The sequence below is a fragment of the Phascolarctos cinereus genome, unplaced genomic scaffold (genome assembly GCF_003287225.1).
Source record: "Phascolarctos cinereus isolate Bilbo 61053 unplaced genomic scaffold, phaCin_HiC Scaffold_4;HRSCAF=312, whole genome shotgun sequence".
Classification (NCBI taxonomy): domain Eukaryota; kingdom Metazoa; phylum Chordata; class Mammalia; order Diprotodontia; family Phascolarctidae; genus Phascolarctos; species Phascolarctos cinereus.
Genome location: NW_027555847.1, coordinates 226,852,048 through 226,876,618, shown reverse-complemented (window position 1 = coordinate 226,876,618; position 24,571 = coordinate 226,852,048). Strand labels below are relative to the sequence as shown.

General features: G+C 40.9%; 2 protein-coding genes across 6 annotated transcripts in view; one reads left to right on the top strand and one right to left on the bottom strand.

Moving 5' to 3' along the window:
- The window catches only part of PTCD1 (pentatricopeptide repeat domain 1), a 17,714-nt gene extending 5,777 nt beyond the window's left edge, over nt 1-11,937 (top strand). The window contains 7 exon segments of the mRNA XM_021008536.2: nt 633-664; nt 666-849; nt 3,680-3,781; nt 4,393-5,145; nt 5,885-6,001; nt 8,803-8,985; nt 10,143-11,937. Coding sequence (XP_020864195.1) covers nt 633-664; nt 666-849; nt 3,680-3,781; nt 4,393-5,145; nt 5,885-6,001; nt 8,803-8,985; nt 10,143-10,340 — 1,569 coding nt within the window. The 3' untranslated portion in view covers nt 10,341-11,937.
- BUD31 (BUD31 spliceosome associated protein) lies at nt 11,464-24,571 on the bottom strand. Of its 5 annotated transcripts, none has more exons than XM_021008542.2 (5): nt 24,075-24,571; nt 22,853-22,949; nt 13,084-13,206; nt 12,640-12,806; nt 11,464-11,725 (listed from the first exon to the last, which is right to left on the bottom strand). In XM_021008542.2, exons 2-5 carry the CDS (start codon nt 22,944-22,946, stop codon nt 11,675-11,677), a joined length of 435 nt encoding a protein of 144 aa, XP_020864201.1. In that variant the 5' UTR covers nt 22,947-22,949; nt 24,075-24,571; the 3' UTR covers nt 11,464-11,674. The 5 variants fall into 5 exon arrangements, with proteins under 5 accessions (XP_020864201.1, XP_078009064.1, XP_020864202.1 ...); XM_078152938.1 differs by having other exon boundaries at nt 24,324-24,571; XM_021008543.2 differs by lacking the exon at nt 24,075-24,571 and adding an exon at nt 23,800-23,900.

Sequence of the window (24,571 nt, the reverse complement as noted above, 5' to 3'; positions counted from 1 at the left end):
GAGGGAAAGCACTGGAATTAAGAGGGGTTGTGGAAGGCTTCCCCAAGGCTTAAAAAAATTCTTTGTTCTATGGGATAGCTCCCAGGGAAGAGAGGAACCAAGGGGGAAATTTAGGTGACATAAACACAAAATATATCAATCAAAATTATTTTTTAAAATGTATCGCTAATTTTTTGAAATAGCTTTGGCTGGTTGCTGCCTGGGACATCGTGGCTGACAAACTCTTTTTCCTCGTGGCATAGTATTCTTTGCCATTGCCCACTTCAGGAAAAATGGAAGAGTTGCTTGTGCATTTGGAAGTGTAAATTCCATACGATCTGTAGTACATTCAACAAAATCCAGGGCTCCCTTGGAGAGCCATTCCCGGAAAGGCTTTCAGCGCCAGCTGAGCTGGATCAGGGACAGGCTGAGAAATCAGATTCTCAAGCCATGCCCAGGACATGCCCTGTTCCTTAGGGAGATCATGCCTTGAGCCCCAGTTCTCACCTCTAGTTACTGATCTTAACGAGGCTTCTCATCATTATGTCTTTTCACCCTTCTTGCATTGGGGCTTATAGATGGTTTCTGATGGGAAGCTTTCTGGTCCTGTTCAGGGGAGGTAATCAACTCTGGCTTTCTTTTATTCATGATAGATGAAGAAACGGGGTCTGGAGCCCACGGAAGCCTTATACAGCCCTATTTAATGCCTGTGCTGAATCACCATGGAAGGACTCTGCCCTACAGAGTGCCCTAAAGCTTCAGCAACAGCTGCGGGCCAAAAACATCCAACTGAACTTGAAATCCTATCATGCGCTACTGAAAGCTACAGCCCTCTGTGCTGATACCAGGATGTGCTTTGAGGTCTTCAAGGTAGAAATTGGTTTTTAAAATTTTTATTCAACTCCTCTGCCCTATGGTTGCCTAACATGGTGCTACTTATACAAGCAGGTGTTCAGGAAATGTTGTTGGCCTCCCCATCTCCCACATTTTTCCTCCCCATGTAAGTAGAAACGAGATTCTCAGCTTAGGTCGGCAGATGTCATGGCACTTCAGAGCCAGAGTTGATTCTGTATCTTCTCTGGAGCCAAATTCATGTCATTAGGGTTGATTGGATATTCATGAAGGCACAGATTTACGTTTTCACTTTTGGGATCAAGAATGGTTCTGAAGAGTTTCAGGAGTATTCAAAAGTCCCCAGTGCTTCTGCAGCCCCCAGGTAGAGTTCATACCAGAGTCTCCTTCCTTGTTGGTAGTGTTAGGATAGGCCAGCCTTCAGAACTGTGCCAGGCACTGTACTGTGTCCTAGGAATACAAATAGGAAAAAAGAAAGACAGCCCTTGCCCTCCAGGAGCTTACAATTAAACAGGAGAAGACAATGCACAAAAATCAGTGTAAAAGCCTGATACCGGACCCAGGGGCATGGTGAAAAAGTCAGTCAGAAGTCCTGGATCTGTGCAGCCACTTGAGAAACGACATAGGAATTTGTTTTGCTTTACCATGCATGTGGCAGGGGGAGAGAACTAAAGATAGGATTGGCCTCTGACTCTTTTTTTTTAAACATAGGTAGAAAGTGATAATGCAGGTATTGAGCCCCACATTTTGAAAAATGATGAAAAGTGCTCAGTCACATCCCTCTCACTGGAAATATTACTTATAATCATTTTTAGTGAGATCAAAAAGGGTTTTGGACTGTTAATAAATAACATTTTAAATTTTTTAAAAGAGAGAGAGAGAGAGACCTGACATTGATACTCTTAGTATACCCGGCCTGCCCAAGGTCGTCAAGTGTGTGATTTAAGGCAGTCACCAACACTGAGGAGGTGGCAACCCTCCTTCTGGAGAGAGGGGCAAAATCCAAAATCAGATTCCAAGTAAATATGAGCCAGAAAACCAAGCCAGGGCAATTTCTTCAGAAGGCCAGAATTTAAAAGGGTGAGACAGAAGCCAGACTGTCTTGTGATGAGGGAATTCCTCAGTGGGCAGCAGGGCAGCCTAACTATCATAATAATGTAATGACACAGAAACGTTTTAAGTTTCAGTTGAATACTATCTGCCCATCAGCCTGGGTGACCTCAAGACAACACAAAAGCCATCTTCACCCCAGGCTATGGGGGGGGGGGTGTCCATAAACATCTTATAATAGGCCAGGAACCCTAGGAAGTCCACTGCCTGTTCAGTAAAAGGGTATAGGGAAAATCCAGCGAAGGCCACAAGCTCCCCCTGCCACCTGGGGAAGCAGTTTCCTTCCCGAAGAGTACAGACACCTCAAAAAGCAGCCGCTTTCTTAAAGATCTGAGCCAATTGTGACTGCAGTTCTGCAGCTCCCTCTTCAGGGCCTTGAAGTATGATCATAGGATCATAGATCCAGACAGATGAGGAACCTGAAACTGAGAGTAGGCAAATGACTTGCCCAAGGTCACACACAGCTTGTGGGTGTCTCAGGTCTCTCTGACTACAAGCTCAGAGCTCTCCACTGCCATTGTCAGCTACAGGTAGGGGATCATACAACACTGCCCTTTCCTACCAGAGGGCTGACTGTGCTAGGTGATTAGGGCAATCAGCAGGGCTGAAGAGGTACAGTTCCCTTCTGGGGAAAGAAAAGGACAGGATGGGGAATCAGGATCCAGGCAACTTAATCACAAGGCCAGACACAGGCAGACCCAGGGTTTCTTCAGCACATTAAAACCTGATGGGTGAGACCAGCAGCTGAAGGACCAGAGAGGCAGGCCAAGAGATTGGTATCAGATCAAGAGGCAAGATACTTGATGGGAAGCAGCCGTGTTTCTTACTGTTTGTCTCCTCAACACTTCAGCTGTTTTCTGGCTGGTACATCCATTGCCCACTTTTGCTCTGCCTCATGGATGGGGTCCTCCATCGCCCCTCCTCACTCAGCTATGCCAGTGGGGCTTTGAACCCAGACACCTGTGTACTTAAGAGGCCTCTTAGTAATTACTTGAAGAAACACTGTGAAGGTTAAGGTGCTGTTGTATATTCAAGAGTCTAGGCTTCTTCACTTTGGAAGAATGAACCACCATGAATGAAGGTATGTTGAAAGGGAGACAGTGAGCAGGATAACCCCAGCTTATATCACCTTATATGCCAAACAGACTTATTCAGTGGCTCCTGGCCCTCTTAGGCTGCTGAGCATCTCAAGAATTCTGGAAGAGGTGGTTTAGTGGGAATAAAATGAAAGGAAGTAATATTCTGGACAGCTGGCCTGTGTGTCCTTCATGTGGAACTTTCTAAGAGCATACATTTAGAGTGGAAGTAACCTTAGCAGCCTCCTCGTTCTATCCTAACATTTTACAAATAAGGAAACTGAGGTCCAGAGTAGTTAGATGACTTGTTTGCAGTTACCTGGATATAGCTTCTTTATGGTCATGATAATATGTGATAGCCTCTCCCTCTGGGAACACATAAGCAAGCACGCGAGTTTCAGACAGACCTTAGTGACGTGGATGTGTGTCCACGCATCCGGGGGAAAAACATTTAACCACTTCACAAATGGAGATATGAGATTAACCTTCTAAGGATTAGAGAGTTAATTTTCTTTTCCTTGGATCGATGAGTGCTGAATTACCTAGAAGTCACCATAGCATTATACTGGGCATTGTATAAATAATTAGACACAGACGCTGCCTTCTAAGGGCTTATGACTTCTTCAGATTCAAAAAAATCACAGATTTCTCCCCTGCTTTAGGAAGTTGTACTCAAAGGTCATGCCATCACCCAAGAGACTTTCAATTTCCTGCTCATGGGCTGCATACAAGACAAGAAGACAGGCTTCAGATATGCCTTGCAGGTCTGTACCTCTCTTTCTGAGTGTTGTGAGTACAAGGTCTTTGGGAAATAGACAAGCCCTTTCAAGGTGCTGGGAGAAAGATATTTGAGCTTTATGAGAAGTGGTAAAGAATGTGCTGGTGCTGGGTGAGAGATGAGGTTGCAGAGCAGCAGAGAGAGACTGGTGTGTAGAAGGCCCTTTGTTTTTCTTGCCCATAAAAATGCCTATCTGAAAAGGCTCCTGGGCAGTTTGAAAGTAAAGGCACATTTTTCCCCAAATCCACCTTCTCGTGAACATTGTTCAGTTGTGAGCCAGTGACCGTAATATGTCAGTAAATATTGCCACAGGGGATCAGGGACGTATCAGTCAGCTGTGCTGGTGTGGCTCCCTCTCCTGCCTCAATCCCCTGGGCACGATCCTAGGTGAGGTTAGGGACAGAGGTCACCTTCCCAAGACTGGACACTCGGAGATATTCCTTGCCTCAGTAGCATCAACAACCAGAGATCTGAAGCCAGCGTCACCCTCCAGGAAACATTCTTGTCCGAGTTTCTATTCTCAGCTGACCCAGCCACTGGAGCTGATAGTCTTGGAAGTTATTCAGAGGAAACAAAAAGAAATGTCACTTTTCACAGGTTTGGAGACAGATGTTGAAAATGGAGATCAAGCCAGATGTTCACAGTTACAATCTGATGCTGTGTGCAGCACGGGACTGTGACCTCGGGGACCCTGTAGTGGCTTCAGACTTGCTTCTGAGGACTGAAAAGAAGCCAGCCCTGCTCCAGTTGAAGGTAAACAGTTGGCACCTAGGGAAGAAAATACAGGAACAGAAGGCCACCTTGGCCAAGCTGAATGTGGACTCACTGGAGAGGCAGCTATTCCAGCCAACTTCCAGGGAGGCCCAGGATCCTCCAGCTCTCCAGAAAGCCAGAGAGACCAGTGAGGTCCAGCCTGAGCTGGAAGATGGCAAAGGACGACCTGATTCCAAACCTGCTGATTCCCTGCTAGTACTAAACCAAAGTCTGAGTAGGCCGGAGCCCGTGAAAGCTCATATTGCCCAGCTTTCAGAACCCATTTGCCCTGTGCTAAGCTTGCTGGATCGGAGGGCCTCTCACCCAAATGTGGTTTCTTTGGGGGCTGTTGCTACTCCAGCTGACAGGTTGGCTTTAATGGGTGACATGGATGGCTTCCTGAGGAAGATGAAGGAGGACCACCTAGCACCTAACATCAAAACTCTGACACTGTTGGCTGAGATCGTCAAATCAGACAGTCCATCAGAGTCTGCACTGTTGGCTGTTCTTGACGAGCACCAAGTGGAAGCTGATGTTACATTTTTCAACACGTTGGTGAGGAAGAAGAGCAAATTAGGGGACCTGCAAGGGGCAAAGGTAAGCTCTGGTACCTCTTTTCATTTTAGGAGACACTAAAATGCATTAAGGGGTGAGAAATCCAGTTCCAGGGTCCCACCTAAAATCCCCTTCCTTTTTCCTTATCTCCCCCAAGATTTGATCACTCCCTAATAGATCTGGGTCTGTTCAGAAAGGTTTCTTTTCATTGCTGAGTAACAGATCTCTTCCTCTTTCGCCACCACCTTTACATGCTTCTCATCTCTCTTCCCAGATGTTGTCCTGTCGCTCTAGGAATTGGTTAGGAACCAGCAAGCTGTCACAGCCTTCTTGAGACCTTTGTCTATCATTTAGGCCAGGATTGGGGAACTTGAGGCCACATGTGGCCCTCTAGGCCCTCAAGTGCAGCCCTTTGACTGAATCCAAACTTCACAGAACATACCCCCTTAATAAAAGGATTTGTTCTGTAAAACTTGGATACCCGAGGACCTAGAAGGCCTCAAGGCCCCATCCCTGCTTTAGGCCTTTCTTACTTTAGGAGGATCCTCAACATAAGAAAGAACAAAATTCATCCCCCTTAAGTTGACCTCATTTCAGTAAACTAGTGGGCATTGGTTTCTTTGAAGCTTTGACAGTTGTGAGTGAAACAACTCCACCGAGTGACTTAGATTGTAAAGTCCTCAAGCATACCTTACCTTTTCTCTCCCGAGTCCCTAGCAGAGTGCACTTTATACAGTGGTGCTCAGGAAATACTTAACGGCATCAGTGTCTGTCCTTTCAGAAGCTGCTTCCCATCTTGGCAAAGAGAGGAATCATCCCTAACATGCAGACATTTTGTAACTTGGCTATAGGCTGCGTCGGGAAAATACATGGATTGCAGCTGCTTGAAGACATGAAGGTAAACAGACCTCCATGATGACTCTTTAACAGTGTGTTAAAGTAACAAAGTATTAAAGTAACCCTCCTTTAAATTTTCATGTAGTTGTATGGTCGGCACTGTAAAGAAAGTTGCTCAGTTCTTCTAGACGTTTACATTCTCTGATAACTTTGAGAAACACACGAGGTTATTCTAGGAAAATACCTTTGCACACCCTTAAAGTGCCATATTTGTGAAATGATAGTAATATTAATGCAGCAGTGAAATTGGGAGCATACTGTCCTTAGAGCCAGGAAGGCATGCTTGCAAGTCTCATCTCTGATGTGTCCTGATTATATGAACTCAGACAAGTCACTTAACCTCTCTGTGCTCTAAGTAACCCTCTAAGACAGGTGTCCTTAACCTTTTTTTATATCATGACCCCCTTTGGCAGTCTGCTGAAGCCTACCCTTCTCAAAATAATGCTTTTAAATGCATAAAGTAAAATTCATAGGATTAAAAGTAAACCAGTTACATTGAAAGAAAAATGTATAATTCCCCCCCCCCCCAAGTTTGTGGACTCCCTTCTGAAATCTATCCACAGACTCCTTGCAAGTCTGTAGACTCCAGGTTAAAAACCCCTGCCATAAGACAGTAAGATATAGAGAAGATGCTACCCTGAATTGGGACTTCCTCATATAAAAAGTTCATTCCATCAGTGAATTCATAAGTCTAGTCCCTATTCTATGAAATTAGAAAATTGTAACATATTATTTCAGGCTGAGGTTATAAATGGATCATGAGAGCATAGATTTAAAGCTTGAAGAGACTTTGGAGATTATCTGGTCCAATGCCCTCATTTTACAGATGAGGAAACTGAAGACCTTGTCCGAAATCATACAGCTAGTTAAGTGGCCCGGCTCACATTCATACCCCAGGTCCTCTGACTGTAAATCCAGCACACTTTCACCTACACCACGTTGTCTCTCCATTGCATTATGCATTGTTTCCAGTTTAGAAAGAGTAGTCCTCACCTCTCATTTGTCAGGGTACATTATTATTCGATGGAAGAGGTGGAATTTCATTAGTTTCTTAAACAAAGGCTTGGTTAGTTGCTTGAGGATGACCATTTGGTAATAAAGTTCTCACTAGGGAGGCAACACCCTTAAAGAAGGAAGGAGTTCTTAAGTGGGTGCATCAGGCTTACAGAATATAGCCAGGCCTGGAGACAACTTATCTCACTCATCCTGTCCCCACCTATTCCCTGGTGGTTGTATTACCCTGATCTCTCACTACTCCAGATAGGCATAACCAGGAATATTTTTCTTTTCTTTTCTTTTTTAGTAATATTTTATTATTTTTCCCAATTATATGTAAAAATGTTTAACGTTTTGTTTTTAATTTTGAGTTTTAAATTTTCTCTCTTCCTTCCCACCCTGAGACAGTCATCAATTTGATAGTGGTTATACATGTGCAGTGATGCAAAACATTTACATATTAATCATGTTGTGAAAGAAAACAGACACCCCCCCACCCCTCCCCCCCAAAAACAGTGAAAAATAGTATGCTTTGATCTGCATTCAGATTCCATCAGTTACTTCTTTAGAAGTGGATAGTATTTTTCATAATTTGGAATTATCTTGGATCATTGCATTGCTGAGAATAGCTAAGTCATTCACAGTTGATCATCATAAGCGTTGCTGTTACTGCTTACTGCGTTCTCCTGGTTCTGTTCATTTCACTTTGCATCAATTCATTTAAGTCTTCCCAGGTTTTTCTGAAATCATCCTGCTCACCATTTCTTATAACACAATAATATTCCATTACAGTCATACACCACAGCTTGTTCAGCCACTCCTCAGTTGATGGACATCTCCTCAATTTCCAATTCTTTGCCACCACAAAAAGAGCTACTGTAAATATTTTTGCACAAATAAGACTTTCCCCCCTTTTTTGGATCTCTCTTGGATACACACCAAGTAGTGGTACTACTGGATCAAAGGGTATGCACAGTTGTATAGTCCTTTGGGCATCTCACTGCTGGGCAGCATTAGGGGCCAGGGGCCACAGGGTCTCACCAGGGCTTAGGGCTTGGCTGGTGGCTTGCCCGGATAGGTGCCTGCACTGGGCTGGGCTCCCCTTTTACACCAGTGAGACACAACTTTTCCTGCCAACCTCCTAAGTTGTCTTGGGCTGCAAGATTGTTTCACCCCATCCTTTTGTTGGTTCTGCCACTCCAGAATTTATTTTGAGACACTGACTTATAGTTGTTTGGAGGTGCATTTGGAAGAGTTCAGGTGACTTCCTTCCTTATTCCACCATCTTGGCTCTACGAGAAGCCATAACTGAGAATATTCATGGAACCCAAATTTCCCAAGAGAAAAGACACAAATCCCTTTACTACCCATTTCATTCAAACACACACACATACATGCATGCACCCTGAGCGTATCACCATGGCTGCATTTGTGTACAAAGTCAAAAATTGCCTTTTTCTCTGAAGGGCTGGTCTACTTGGTGCCTCCAGAAAATAGCCATGGGCCTGTTCTAGGAATTACCCCACCAGCAAGAATTCCCTTCGAGTGTTCGACGGTTTTCGAGCTTACTACGAGTGGCCCCGTATTTATTTCAAGGAACAGTAGCACAACTTGATGTCTTTGTATAAGCTTCTGACACACTGGTTCTCTCTGACCTGAGATCTCAACAGGTGACATAATTGACAGATTGACTTAATCCATACTTCCTTCAAATCTAACCCTTGGGAACACATCAGAATGCTCTGTACTGCTAGCCTCAATAAGCCCTGGTGGAGATTGCTTATTTAATATCTGTGGCTGTTTCAGAAATGCAGGATGATCCCCAACATCCACATCTACAGCACCCTCATCAATGCAGCTGTGAAGAAGCTGGACTATACTTATCTCATAAACATCCTTCAGGACATGAAGAAGAACAAGGTCCCAGTGAATGAAGTCACCATCCGACAGCTGGAGTTTGCAGCTACGTATCCTCCTACATTTGACAGGGTATGTATTTATCTTAGGTCTTAAAGAAAAGTTATGTCCTGGAAATGAAGTGGCAAATTCTTTTAGAGCCAGGTGCATATTAAAAAAAAAAAAAGAAGGGTGGAGGATGGTAAAATCCATATTCAACTCAACCCTCTCCTGTTAAATTTATCCCATGTGAGGATGCCTACAGTAATACGTAGTCTGATGGTGTCCCCTTTTATCAGATCCTTTCAGTTTCTAATTCCTAAGCTAGTATCAGCCATATTACTAATTGTTAATAATTTTTAAGTATCTCCTCTTGGATGTGACACAAGTCCTCCAATGAGAGGACTGACGGGTAGCCAAGGAAGAATCCTTTGCAAACAGAACAGTTAAATTAGTGTGCAAATAAGTTTTGCATAGCTTTCTCTTTATATATAAGAACCTATAAAGCTATCTGCATCTTTGATGCCAGAGCAGTTTCTGATCCTTAGTGTTCTCCCAGAACTCTGAGTGGTGATGGCTGTATTTTCTAGAAACCATAGCATTATGTGGTATAGATTTAGAGACTGACTTGTTCAGCTACAGGGATTTTACAAAGTGTAGAAGCTCAGTTCTGGAGTTACATATGAACCACCCAGGGTCACAATGGTAGAGCTTATATAGAACCCAGGTCTTCCAACCCTTGCAGCCAACTACAGAACAGGAATACTTTACCTGTGCTCCTTAGAGAAGGCCTTTTGTCAATGCCACAGTAAAAGTGTTAAAGAAATCTATCCCCCACGGCACACTTTAGGGAGGGGCAGCTTCCCCTCTCTGAACTGGTTTCTTCATCAGTAAAATGGGGATGATACCTGTCCAACCTACGTTGCAGGGTTGTAAAAACCAGTTAATATACGTGAAGCAATTATAACCTCAAAGCACTATGAAAAATATAAGTTGTCATTATATATTTACATAATATCAGGCCACTTCTGTGGTAAAACATTGAGTCATGATCTTAATGTCTTCCATTCCTCACCAGAAACCCTCCACACAGTCTACCTTTTTTTTCTATTAACTGAAACTATATGTAACAAGCTTTAATAAGAGACCATTTCTCAACTCGCCTATGAATTTCTCCCTCAGTATTTCATTCATGGAAGCTACTTTATCTCTACTCTTAAATTTCATGTAACTGGATTTCTCAATTACAGTACAAAGAGAAGAATTTCTACTTGGAAAAGATCGATGGTTTTCGAGCTTACTACAAGCAGTGGCTGAAAGTGATGCCTGCAGAAAACATTCCTCATCCCTGGCAGAAATATAGGACAAAACCTAAGAGTGACGAAGTTAGCGAAGAGGAGACTAAGGCAGCCGAAGGCATGGGAGGCCAGGAAGAAGAGACATTATGATCATCTTCTTCAGAGGAATGACAGTGTAGACCAACTTTGGGACATACTTCAAAAACCTAGAAATCCCAGATCGTTAGATGGTTAGTTATCCACAAAGGAGACGTAAAGAAGTGGAAGCAGCATGAGTTCAAGTGTCTGATTACTGACCAGAATATAGCTGGGGTCTTACTGCATTAGCAGTACTACTGTGTTTCAGAGAGCTTTCAATAGACTTTATTACATACCAGCTGGTTGTACCAACTTTTGTTTCCTGAATTACTGGCCTTTCAAGGCTGTCTTTACCAGTTTTTGGAACAGTGCACCAAGAAAATAAAGTCCAGAGGGCAGCCAGGATGGTGATGGGCATCATGTTCAGATAAGAGGGAGTTGGAATATTTAGCATGGAGACCTGGGTGAAGAAAACCACGTGATGTCATCTCCAGGTATTTGAAAGGATGGCATGTGGTTTTTGTTTTTTGGTTAGGCAATGGGGTTAAGTGACTTGCCCAGGTCACACAGCTAGTAAGTGTTAATGTGTCTGAGGCCGGATTTGAACTCAGGTCCTCCTGAATCCAGGGCTGGTGCTCTATTCACTGAGCCACCTAGCTGCCCCACGAGCTCTTATCTTAAGAGTCAAAAGACACGAGTTTGAGTGTTGCCTTTCACTTATTAGTTCCCTGGCAAGGCACTTAATTAACCCTTCCTGAATTCTTCCTATTTATATCAGAAGCTCTATAACACAATAGGAAACTGGCCTTGGAGCCAGGCATATCCAAGTTGAAATCCCACCTCAGATGCCAGCTGTGCACATCAGGGAGTGGATTAGAAGAGCCTCTAAAGTCTCTTCCAACTCTTAATTCTGTGAACCTGTTTCCTCATCTGTAAAATGGAGATAATACTTGCATTAGGGATAATCCTATAGGGCCATGAGGAAAAAACGAAGTTTTATATAACTCTTTTTACATGTATAAAAAGAATCAATATATATATGTGTGTGTGTATATATATATATATACACATATATATGTATATATATACATATATATGTATATATATATACATATATATGAGTTTTAGTGGCATGATGAGGAAAATCTTGTCTATATTTTAATAATATCCTCTTGTACACAAACTACAGCATGAGTTACCAATGGTTAAAGGTTTTATTTTTAAATCACAAATAATTACAATTGATTAACAGTCTTTCATTTGCCACCATGCTCCAATCACAGGTTGTAGCTTTGGAAAGCAAGAGTTATCCAGGGGAAAGTGTTCACTTTTAACAGCTACTCATGGAGATGAACAATAAAAATAAGCCAGAAATAGAATCTGTGGGTCCATCGCTTCAAGACCCATCAACCAGAGCATCCTCGGCAGCCACAGTGGGTACACTCAATGATCCGCCCCTGTAAAACAAGGCAGGCTGTGACATATCCTGGATGACACTGAGGCAGGAGGTAATTTATTCTGATGGATGCAATATAAAAACTGATTCTATCACAACTTGACCTAATGGATTCATAATATTAGTGAACGAATACCATGAAGGAGAGAAGTTTCTCTAAACTTCTTTGTATGGTTTCAAAGATCCAAAGAATAAAAATTAAGTTGAATTCAAGTTTTTAAACCTTGTAATGGTATGGAATGACATGGCCAAGGACAGGCTTTTCCCGAATTTATGTAAAAGAGCTCATAATACAAATTAATCCTTCCTGTGAAAAAAAACCAGGTTTACATAAAGACTTCAGCCATGGTATAATTCCTATACTCCCTGATCTCTATTATTAGTAAGAATCTTGCATGTCATAAATGAATTAGATATTCCAAATGATATTCTATTATTAGTATGTTTAAGAAGTCAGACACTCACCACTTTTCTGACTTAAGTAAAAAGGAAGGCAAAATTTAATCCTAAACAAAGCCTAATTCAAGTAACAGCTAACTCAGTTCTGCAGATCTTGTTTTCATGGGGGATTGGACTGAACCATAAGGATTTAAAACACTCAGGCATCTTTTCACCATTATCCCTAGGTATCCCCCAAATCCTGCCCATCTCATGCATCAAAATACAAAAAGAGGACACATGAGACAACCATTAGGAAAATGGCCACATTAAAGGAAAGAGCCAGAAGACCATAAGTGAGAACTAAAACCCAAAATGAATACCATTACAATCAAAATCTACATAAAAAAGATAATGAATCCCAAGTGGTTATCAGAATACTAAGAAACATTATTAATCTATACAAAATAAAATTCAGAATTGTCTTAGAAATTTAGCTCTCTGGCTGCACAGAAGTACCAGCAGGAAAAAGCTTACCACTTCTAACTTGCTCTTTGGAACCCTACATATACAATTGGTTCCAAAATTAGTATCCCGAGTCTGGATGCAACGGAGGCAGCACAGATTTTCGTAACCTTGTTTTTTCCACTTGGCAATCAAGTTCTTATCTGCATAACCTTCTTTAATGCAGTACTCATACAATTCTGTCAGAAAGAGGAAAAAAACATTAGGTATGTGTCCAATATAAACTCTCCTTCACCATCCTTCAATAAGGTGTGGAGGGAGAAAGGGAAGGAAAGTACATTTTACCAATATATTTTTGTTGATTAGTGATCAGGAAAAAAAAATGAAACTTGCTAAGGCTTCAGGAGTGACATCCATTATCTAATTAGTCTTGGAGTTTAAACGTGAAATTAGGATTTCTTCCTCTAAGAAAAGAACAAGACACCAAAAAGCCTAAGATCCTATTCAATTGATTACCTCTGCTTATGGCTTTCCTCTTATAAAAGAGGTCAAATATGTATCTCGTTTTCTGGTGATGAATCCTGAAGATGGGCCAGAGAGATTCTACTTTCCTCTTTCCTTCATGAGGTTCAGTTTCAGCTAGGGAGAGAAAGGCACAGAAGTTAGATACAAAGGGTCTGACACAATTTTCTAAGGGAAAAAAAAGGTCTGTAATGTTATATTTCCATCAACAATGACCTATAGGAAGACCCACATATACAAAAATATTCATAGCAGCTCTTTTTGTGGTGGCAAAGAATTCGAAATTGAGAGGATGCCCATCAATTGGGGAATGGCTGAGCAAGTCGTGGTAAATGAATGTAATGGAATACTATTGTGCTATAAGAAATTCACAAAAACATTCACAATGACATTCATAAAAACATGGAAAGACTTGTATGGTCTGATGCTGAGTGAAGTGAGCAGAACCAAGAGAATGTTGTACACGATAACAGCCATGTTGTGTGATGACTAATACTGATAAACTTAACCCTTCTCAGCAATACAAGGATCTTAGACATCTCCAAAGGCCTTGTGATGGAAAATGCTATCCACATCCAAAGAAAGAACTATGGAAGTTGAATTGCTATTTTTTTTCCTCTTCTGTTGAGTTTTATTTCCTCTTTCTGATGGTTCCTCCTATTGGTTTTAATTTTTACTTACAACTTCACTAATGTGAAAATAAGTTTAATAGGAATGTAAATGTATAGCCTATATCAGATTGTGCGCCGTCTTGGGGAGGGTGGTGGGGATGAAGGGGTAGAAAAATTTTAAACTCAAAAGCATATGGAAGTGATTATTGATAAACCAAAATAAATTAATAAATTTTTTTTAAAAAAAGCAAGAAATAGCATTATCAGATCGGGCTCTAAAAACAAAGTTCCAGAGCCTATTTTTAAAAGAAAAACCAGAAACTTTAAATTGGCATCACGTCCATCCAGCTACATTTCTTTCAGTGACATTGGACTGCCCCTCCTTCCCCCTTTGGAGTGATACAAAGACTATGCGTGGAGAGGATAATGTCAAACTTGTTCAGTATGTTGTGTATTTTCTCTTGTTTTGTTTTTCTCTCTTCTTCATTCTCTGCTATAAGGAGTGATTTTCTGGGAGAATCTGGGAGAATCGGAGAGGGGAAAACTAGAAAATGTAGGTGATATAAAATCAAAAGATGTCAATAGAAACTGATAGAAAATAAAATATGTGTGAAAATTTAAAAAAAAACAAAAACAAAAAACCAATGACCTATGGGGAAAAAGAACAAGTTAAATGATGTAAGCACAACAATTTTTTTTAACAGTTCACTGAATATGAATCTGTATCCTACTATTAAAATTGTCTTTTCTTCAACAATTTTTTGTTTAAGAAAAACCATGATCAAGATTGGAAAGTCTGAACATTCTATACACGGGGTACTCAAGTCATTGCTTTTTTAACAAATCATGGGGCAGCTAGATGGTGCAGTGAATAGAGCACCAGCCCTGGACTCAAGAGGACCTGAGTTCAAATTCAGCCTCAGACACAAAACACTCACTAGCTGTGTGACCCTGGGCAAGTCACTCAACCCTATTGCCTAGCCAAAAATAAATAAATGAATCACCAAAAAACGCACATGAGAATGTCAGTCAAGCCAACAAGTAGAGAAAAGAAATGCAGTGGGGAATTTAACACTAAAAAATAGAGTTGTGCTATTATAGCAGAGCAAGAAAGCTGACTACCCTTGAATTTTTTTACAAAAATTTTTTGATATGGGGTTCAGCTTCCAGGAACCAAGATAGCAGAGTGAAAAGGTAGTTGCTCTCACTGTCCCCTATCAACCTCTGAAAACCCAGAAAATGTCACACCAGAAAAAAACCCTGGAAGAGCTGAACTGGAAGAAAAATGGGGAGCAGCAGCGCAGCAGCCCAGCAAACAGGTCTCCCAGTGCCTCAACAAAAATAGGGAAGCAACACTGCAAGGGGCCCCAGGCGATAAGTACCCTGCAGCATTCATCTGAAAGGAGAAGAAACAACCTAAAGCTTCCTAAAGCCCAGCCTTGCTGATTCCACCCAACACCAGGTAGCTGTCAGACACCAGTGAAGAAATCCTGAAGCCCAGGTGGTAGAGCAGGCAAACACCAACACCTGGACCTCGAGTGCCTCAGTGAGGGGGGAACAGTGGAAACCAGCTCAGAAAACCACCAGGTGCCTCGGCACTCTACCAAAGGAATCTCCCAGTGCATTAGCAGAAAGGGAGACAACACTGCAGGGGCCCCAGGCAGATAAACACCCTGCAGCACCCATCTAAAAGGAGCTGAAGAAAGCTAAAGGAAAGGAAAAGCAGGCAACCTAGAATTGCCTGAAAGTTCCAGCCTTGCTGATTCCAGCCCAACAGAGGTAAGCTGCCAGAAACCTACAGCCTCCAATTGCCAACATAAGAGGCCCCAGCACACAAAGCCAGTGACCAAGACCTAGGCTCCCAACACAAGAAGCTTGGGTCAGTCCCTCTGTTCCCCAGCAGGAGAGCTCAATCTCTTTAAAGGCCAGGGAATAAAGAAACACCATGAGTAAAAAGAAACGTACCATAGATTCATATTATGAGAAGAGTGAAGATCAAGACAGAAATTCTGAAGAGGACAACATTGTCAACAAACCCACATCTGCAACAACAAAAGGGAATATGAACTGGTCTGAAGCCCAAAAAGCCTTCTTAGAAGAGCTCAAGAAGGATTTTAATAGTCAAATGAGAGAGGTAGAAGAGTCCTTCAAAAATACAATTGGCCAATTGGAAAAAAAATACACTGAAGAAAACAAGTCCCTAAAAAACACAATTGGCCAATTGAAGAAGGAAGTAAAACTAACAGAAGAAAACAATCTGTTAAAAACTAGAATTGGACAAATGGAAACTAATGTCTCTATGAGAGAGCAAGAATCAGTCAAACAGAAACAAAAAATGAAAAAATAGATGAAAACATAAAATACCTCATCAGTAAAACAACCGACCTGGAAAATCGATTCAGGAGAGACAATTTAAAAATTATTGGACTACCTGAAAATCATGATGAAAAAAAGAGCCTGGACAGTATCTTTCAGGAAATCATAAAGGAAAACTGCCCGAAGTCCTAGAACCAGAAGGAAAATAACCATAGAAAGAATCCACCTGTCACCACCTGAAAGAGATCCCAAATTGACAATGCCAAGGAATATAATAGCAAAATTCCAAAATTACCAGATGAAAGAGAAGGTGCTGCAAGCAGCCAGAAAGAAACAATTTAAATATCATGGAACCACAGTCAGGATTACACAGGACCTTGCAGCTTCTACATTAAAAGACCGCAGGGCATGGAACATGATATTCCATAAGGCAAAGGAGCTTGGAATGCAGCCAAGGATCAATTACCCAGCAAAAATGAGCATCATTTTTCAAGGGAGGAGATGGATATTCAATGAAATAGGAGACTTCCAAACTTTCCTGATAAAAAGACCAGAGCTCAACAAAAAATTTGATCTTCAAGTACAGGACTCAAGAAGGACATAAAAAGGTAAATGGGACAGAAAGATACAATATGTTGTTAATAAGGGGGGGGGCTGTTTAACCCTACAAAATATGAACTTGCAACCTTGAGAACTGTATTGTTATTACACCATGTTAAAGAGTATACATAAAGAGGTGGATATTAGTTGACTTTGATGTAATGATTAAAAAAAATCTAATCAAGTGGGTTAAATGGATCCAAATAAGTGGATCAATCTGATCTTAGAAAATGTACTGAGAAAGGAGGAGGCAGACAAGGGTAAATTACATTACAGGAAAAGACACAAAATCCTATTACAGCAGAGGGAAAGAAGGGGGGGAGCATTGTTTGAACCTTACTCTCATCAGATTTGGCTCAAGAAGGGCATAACATAATCAGTTAGGTATAGAAATCTAACTTGCCCTATAGGCAGTAGGAGGGAAAAGGGGAAAGAAAAGGGAGGGGGAAAGAAAAGGAGGGGGAAAGAAGGGAAGAAGCAGTAAGACTAAAGGGGAAGAAAAGGGAAAGGGATAATAAAAGGGAAGGGACTGAAGGAGGCGGTGGTCAAAAGCAAAACACTAGTGAAGGGGGGAAAGGAAAAAGGAGAAAGAAAAGCATAAATGGGGGGAAAGGATGGAGAAAAAGACACAGATCATAACTGTGAATGTGAATGGGATGAACTCTCCCATAAAAGAAATGGATTGCAGAATGGATTAAAAACCATAATCCTACAATATGTTGTTTACAGGAAACACATTTGAAAAAGAGTGACACATACAGGGTAAAGGTAAAAGGCTGGAGCAGAATATATTATGCTTCAGCTGAAGTAAAAAAAGCAGGGGTAGCAATCCTGATCTCAGACAAAGCAAAAGCAAAAATAGATCTAATCAAAAGAGATAAGGAAGGAAACTACATCCTGCTAAAAGGCACCATAGACAATGAAGTAATATCATTACTAAACATATATGCACCAAATGGTATAGCATCCAAATTCTTAGAGAAGTTCAGGGAGTTACAGGAAGAAATAGACAGCAAAACTATACTAGTGGGGGACCTGAACCTCCCCTCTCTGCACTAGAAATCTAACACAAAATAAACAAAGAAGTTAAGGAGGTGAACAGAACATTAGAAAAGTTAGGTATGATAGACCTCTGGAGAAAACTGAATGGGGATAGAAAGGAATATACTTTTTTCTTGGCAGTAAAAAACTGACCATGTACTAGGGCATAAAAACCTCACAATCCAATGCAGAAAGGCAGAAATATTAAATGCATCCTTTTCAGATCATGATGCAATAAAAATTATATGTAATAAAGGGCCATGGAAAGATAGACTAAAAAATAATTGGAAACTAAATAATCTAATCCTAAAAAATGATTGGGTCAAACAACAAATCATAGAAACAATCAATAATTTCATTCAAGAGAATGACAATAATGAGACAACATCCCAAAACTTATGGGATGCAGCGAAAGCAGTTCTTAGGGGAAGTTTTATATCTCTAAATGCTTACATAAATAAAATAGAAAAAGAGGAGATTAATGAATTGGGCATACAACTAAAAAAACTAGAAAAAGAACAAATTAAAAATCCTCAACTAAACACCAAATTAGAAATATTGAAAACCAAAGGAAAAATTAATAAAATTGAAATTAAGAAAACTATTGAACTAATAAATAAAACTAAGAGCTGGTTTTATGAAAAAACCAATAAAATAGATAAACCTTTGGTTAATTTAATTTAAAAAAAGAAAGAAGAAAACCAAATTACTAGTATCAAGAATGAAAAGGGTAAGCTACCACCAAGGAAGAGGAAATTAAAACAATAATTAGGAATTATTTTGCCCAACTATATGCCAACAAATTTGACAATCTTAGTGAAATGGATACATATTTACAAAAATATAAATTGCCCAGATTAACGAAGAGGAAGTAAAATACTTAAATAACCCCATCTCAGAAAAAGAAATTGAACAAGCCATTGATGAACTCCCTAGGAAAAAATCTCCAGGGCCAGATGGATTTACATGCGAATTCTATCAAACATTTAAAGAACAATTAATTCCAATACTATATAGACTATTTGGGAAAATAGGTGAAGAAGGAGTCTTACCAAATTCTTTTTATGATACAAATATGGTGTTGATACCTAAACCAGGAAGAGTCAAAATAGAGAAAGAAAATTATAGACCAATTTCTCTAATGAATATAGATGCAAAAATTTTAAACAAAATACTAGCAAATAGATTGCAGCAACTTATCACAAGAATAATACACTATGACCAGGTAGGATTTATACCAGGAATGCAGGGTTGGTTCAATATTAGGAAAACTATCAGCATCATTGAGCATATCAACACCAAAACCAACAGAAACCACATGATCATCTCAATAGATGCAGAAAAAGCTTTTGATAAAATACAACACCCATTCCTATTAAAAACACTAGAAAGCATAGGTATAAATGGAGTCTTCCTTAAAATAATAAATAGCATATATCTAAAACCTTCAGCAAGCATTATATGTAATGGGGACAGGCTAGAAGCATTTCCAATAAGATCGGGGTGAAACAAGGATGTCCATTATCACCACTGTTATTCAATATTGTACTGGAAACTTAGCTTTAGCAATAAGAGAAGAAAAAGAAATTGAAGGCATTAGAATAGGCAAAGAAGAAACAAAGTTATCACTCTTTGCAGATGACATGATGATATACTGAGAGAATCCTAGAGAATCAAGTAAAAAACTACTTGAAATAATAAACAACTTTAGCAAAGTTGCAGGCTATAAAATAAACCCACATAAATCATCAGCATTTCTATATATTACCAACAAAGCCCAACAGCAAGAGATAGAAAGAGAAATCCCATTTAAACTTACTGTAGACATTATAAAATATTTAGGAGTCTACCTCCCGAAACAACCCAGGAACTGTATTGAACACAATTACAAAATACTTTTCACACAAATAAAATCAGATCTAAATAATTGGAAAAAACATTAGCCGAGCTAATATAATAAAAATGACAATCCTATCTAAGCTAATTTACTTATTCAGTGCCATACCAATCAAACTACCAAAAATTATTTTATAGAGTTAGAAAAAATAAGATTCATTTGGAAAAACAAAAGGTCCAGAATATCAAAGGAACTAATGAAAAGAAATGCAGGGGAAGGTGGCCTAGCAATTCCAGATCTTAAATTGTATTATAAAGCAGCAATCATCAAAACTGCTTGGTACTGGCTAAGAAATAGGGAGGTGGATCAGTGGAATAGGTTAAATATGCAAGACACAGTAGTCAATGACTATAGTAATCTATTATTTGATAAACCCAAAGACCCCAGCTTCTGGGATAAGAACCCACTCTTTGAAAAAAACTGCTGGGAAAACTGGAAAAGAGTATGGCAGAAACTAGGCATAGACCCAAATCTCACACCATATACCAAAATAAAGTCAAAATGGGTTCATGACTTAGATATAAAGGCTGATACCATAAGTAAACTGGGAGAACAAGGAATAGTTTACCTATCAGATCTATGGAGAACAGAAGAATTCATGACCAAACAGGAGATAGAGAACATTATGAAAAGCAAAATGGATAATTTTGATTACATTAAATTGAAAAGTTTTTGCACAAACAAAGCCAATGCAACTAAGATTAGAAGGAAGGTAGAAAATTGGGAAAGAATTTTTACAACCAGTCTCTCTGATAAAGGCCTCATTTCTAAAATATATAGAGAATTAAGACAAATTTATAAGAACACAAGCCATTCCCCAATTGATAAATGGTCAAAGGATATGAACAGACAGTTCTCAGATGAAGAAATTAAAGCCATCTATAGTCATATGAAAAAATGCTCTAAATCATTATTGATTAGAGAAATGCAAATCAAAACAACTCTGAGGTACCACATCACACCTATCAGATTGGCCAACATGACAAAACAGGAAAATGATAAATGTTGGAGAAGATGTGGGAAAATTGGAACTAATACATTGTTGGTGGAGTTGTGAAATGATCCAACCATTTTGGAGAACAATTTGGAACTATGCCCAAAGGGCTACAAAAATGTGCATACCCTTTGATCCAGCAATAGCACTTCTAGGGCTATATCCCAAAGAGATCAAACAAATGGGAAAAGGACCCACATGTACAAAAATATTCATAGCAGCTCTTTTTGTGGTGGCAAAGAATTGGAAATTGAGAGGATGCCCATCAATTGGGGAATGGCTGAGCAAGTTGTGGTATATGAATGTAATGGAATACTATTGTGCTATAAGAAAATGAACAGGCTGACTTCAGAAAAACCTGGAAAGACTTATATGGTCTGATGCTGAGTGAAGTGAGAAGAACCAAGAGGACTTTGTACACAATAACAGCCACATCATGCGATGACTAATATTGTTAAACTGAACCCTTCTCAGCATTACAAGGATCTAAGACATCTCCAGAGGCCTCGGGATGGAAAATGCTGTCCACAACCAAAGAAAGAACTATGGAAGTGAATGCTATCACTTATTTTTACCTTCTGTTGAGCTTTGTTTCATCTTTCTGATGGTTCCTCCTATTGGTTTTAATTTTTACTTACAACTTCACTAATGTGAAAATATGTTTAATAGGAATGTAAATGTAAAGCCTATATCTTGTGCCATCTTGGGGAAGGTGGGGGGGGAAGGAAGGGGGAGAAAAATTTTCAACTCAAAAGAATATGGAAGTGATTGTTGATAAATCAAAATAAATTAATAAAATTTAGAAAAAAAATTTTTTTGGATATGCCCAGCAACCTTAACATGAACCTCTACAATGAATAATTGTAGAGGTTCATGTTAAGGCTGCTGGGCATATCTCAAAGTATCCTAAAAGCACACCAAGGTTATTTTTATGTCCCACAAAACAGTCTCTAGTAACATTCATGCAACAAAATATTTATAGAGCACTTGTTATGTGCAAGACTGTAATATACTCATCATTTCATAAACACACAAAAAAGTCCCATGACAGATATGTTCAACAAGTTCCTATCCAGGTAGGAATCACTATAATAAGAACATAGATTAACAGAGACAATATGATTAGCAAAGAAAAATGAAAACAGGAGATGCTGACTTAGGATAACAGGAGCAGACCAAAATTTGAAAGTATGTAAATCATAGCGGGGACAGCTAGGTGGCAAAGTGGATAGAGCACTGGCCTTGGAGTCAGGAGGACCTGAGTTCAAATCCAATCTCAGACCAGACACTTGACACTTACTAGCTGTGTGACCCTGGACAAGCCACTTAACCCCATCACCTAGCCAAAAAAAAAAGTATATAGACTATAAGCTACAGTGGTTTGTTTTTTTAAATTTCCATTTAAACAAAGGTCTAGGTAAGGAAACAATTCTAATACACTTTGTCAGTCTTCTCAAATAAGATTCTACATATATGTGCTCCATTAAGGAACTTAATTTCCTAAATCAAGAACATGTTGTCTCTTGGTTCTTCAAGTCAAACCCCCTCATGATTAGTCCTTGTTATATAATTATATAAAAGACTAAAGAGTCATAGATTTTTAGAATCAGAAAGGATTTTAGAGATTGTCTAGTACGAGGCTGGGGAACCTGCAGTCTCAACTTCACAGTCAAACTTCCCTGCAAGGAGATCTGTTCTGTTAAGTTTGGATTCAGTCAAAGGGCTGAACCTGAGGACCTAGAAGGCCACAAGTGACCTCAGGTCACAGGTTCCCCACCCCGGTCTAGTATGACTCCCTCGTTTTCCAGAGAATAAAAGATTAAACAACTTCCTTACATCACACTTCCATTGGTAAGTTCTTCCCAAGACCTCCATCTTGGAGAAGGGAGTCAGACTTAGCCACCATTCCTCCTTTGCCACCACTCCACTAGGTACCTACCTATTCTATCCCTACCCTCCATTAAAATGTAAATTCCTTCAGGACAAAGATTTCTAACTGCATCCCCAGTGTTTAGAACAACACACAGTAAGTGCTTAATAAATGCTTGTTGACTTGTTACCACAGACATTAAGTAGTACAGGTAGGATTAAAATTCAAGTTCTCTGGCTCCAAATTCAGTAATCGTTCCATATGTCACACATGGGTGTCCAAAAATATTAAAGCAAAGAATGGACGTGGGTTTGTGCCGTCATTGTAATGAAGTGCTGTAATTTAGATGGAATATTCAAGAGCTATGTCTAAAACAAGTGATTATTCACTCAGATCACAGTCTAATATAGAAACTGAAAGCTGGCTCTCTTCACCTTCTCTCATCTTCTGATCCAATTCATCCAACGTTGGTTCAATTAGCTCCCAGCCATCTGGGGGAGCTTTCCTGCTTCTTTTTACTTTGGGCATCTTCTACAAAACAACACAAAATAATATCAAAAATAAGTTAAACAAATTGATTCCTGATACTCAGTTCCACAAAGGATAGGCTTGGCTATGCAAGCAAAAATATCACCCAGACTGACGTGTAAAAGACGTGTAAAAGTGGGCCTCACACAAGCCAAACATAAATTCTGACTATCACTTAGAGAGTGCAGAGCATTTGGACAACTAATGCATGGTACTAAGAACACTAGCTCTGGATTCAAAAGACCTGAATTCAAATTCTCTTACTATGTTACCTTAAGCAAGTTAATTAAACCTCCCCAGGCCTCAACTGTAAAATGAAGAGTTTGGACTTCATTACCTCTAAGGTCCCTTCCAGGGCCTGAGGAAGTCTATGAAGGGAAACGATCACTTATATGTAATAGGACTCTCTCAGCCTCCAGTCCCCGCAAGTGAACTGCCGCCTATGACAATAAAGTTTACAATAACCTTGAACCAATGAGGGCTTTCCCTTTGGAACATCTCCCTCAAGCACTGGTGCACAGAAAGCCGTGTAACACACTTGTGTAACTCTCATGTTTGCATCTTATCGTTCAGCTATCCTGAAGATTCCGCACACCACCCCCCCTCCCATCACATCCCAGCGCCCAGCCCCCGTGTTCTGCACGAGGATCCGAAAACAAGTGTTTACGGAATTGAATCTGATTCTAGAAGCAATCCTTTAAGTACAGCAAGGCAAGTAATGTCGAAGAGAGGAGGCTCGGAAAAGCGAGGGGACTTGCCGCGGTGTCCCACGCCGAGAACCCAAGTCTCCTGGACTCCGCGTCTGACCCTTTCTACTTTGCCGCGGACAACTCCTCCTCCCTCGACCACCCACCACACAACTCCAGCACCGGGAACGGTAGCCTGGATCCTCGGGCACTGGAAGGCAGGCCGCTCTCCACCTCCCTCCGGAGCCAGCCTCCGGGTGGGCGTGGGGAAAGGGGTGGTCTCTTCACTAGGCTCCAAGGGGAGAGGCAGAAAAGCCTCTTCTCCCCTCACGGACTCCTCTCAGTCCGAAGGGAAGGGTGACCACAAAGTCTCTCTGGGACCCAAGAGGAGGTAAGAGGAGCTAGCGACCATTGCCAAGGAAACCACGGGGACAAAACCTACCGACTGCTCCGGCCACCACCAGTCCGCCTTCCGTTTCCGTCCCACCGCTCCGCCCCGAGGCTCTTCGCCTGCTTAATACGTCACCGACTAGGGCCTCCCGGCCCTTGTGATATGACGTCACCCTCCCGCCACGGGCGAAGGCCTTGCAAAGGTATTGCGTCAGTTTGGTCGTCCACAGTATTGCCTGCGGAGAATTCTACTTCCCTGGTCCCGAGGGCCGGGTTGACCTCTTTAATGGGGGAGTCTGACCTTCTCTGGGGCGTGGAGCTGGCGGCCTACTTGGGCTCCGGTGTTGGGGAGTGCCCGTGAGAGGGGCGCTGGCGGCACCCGGATTCCGGCAGGCGCCTGGGACAGCCGCCTCTCGAGCTCTTGCGCCTGGGAGAAGGGATTCCGGGTCCTCGTGGCTGTGGCGGAGGCGGCGGCGGCGGCGGCACGAGAGCACGGCTTGAGCCCGCGGAGGGTTCCTTCTTTCGACTCCGGGGTAGTCTAGTGACAGA

What these genes read in the sequence shown, in the direction of transcription:
- BUD31 (XM_021008542.2), bottom strand. Translation starts at nt 22,946, where the DNA reads ATGCCCAAAGTAAAAAGAAGCAGGAAAGCTCCCCCAGATGGCTGGGAG. An exon ending in GGATCAGAAGATGAGAGAAG is followed by an intron (nt 13,207 to 22,852) that starts GTGAAGAGAGCC and finishes TTCTCTCCCTAG; the next exon opens with CTGAAACTGAACCTCATGAA. An exon ending in CAAAGAGCAAGTTAGAAGTG is followed by an intron (nt 11,726 to 12,639) that starts GTAAGCTTTTTC and finishes CTTGTTTTACAG; the next exon opens with GGGCGGATCATTGAGTGTAC.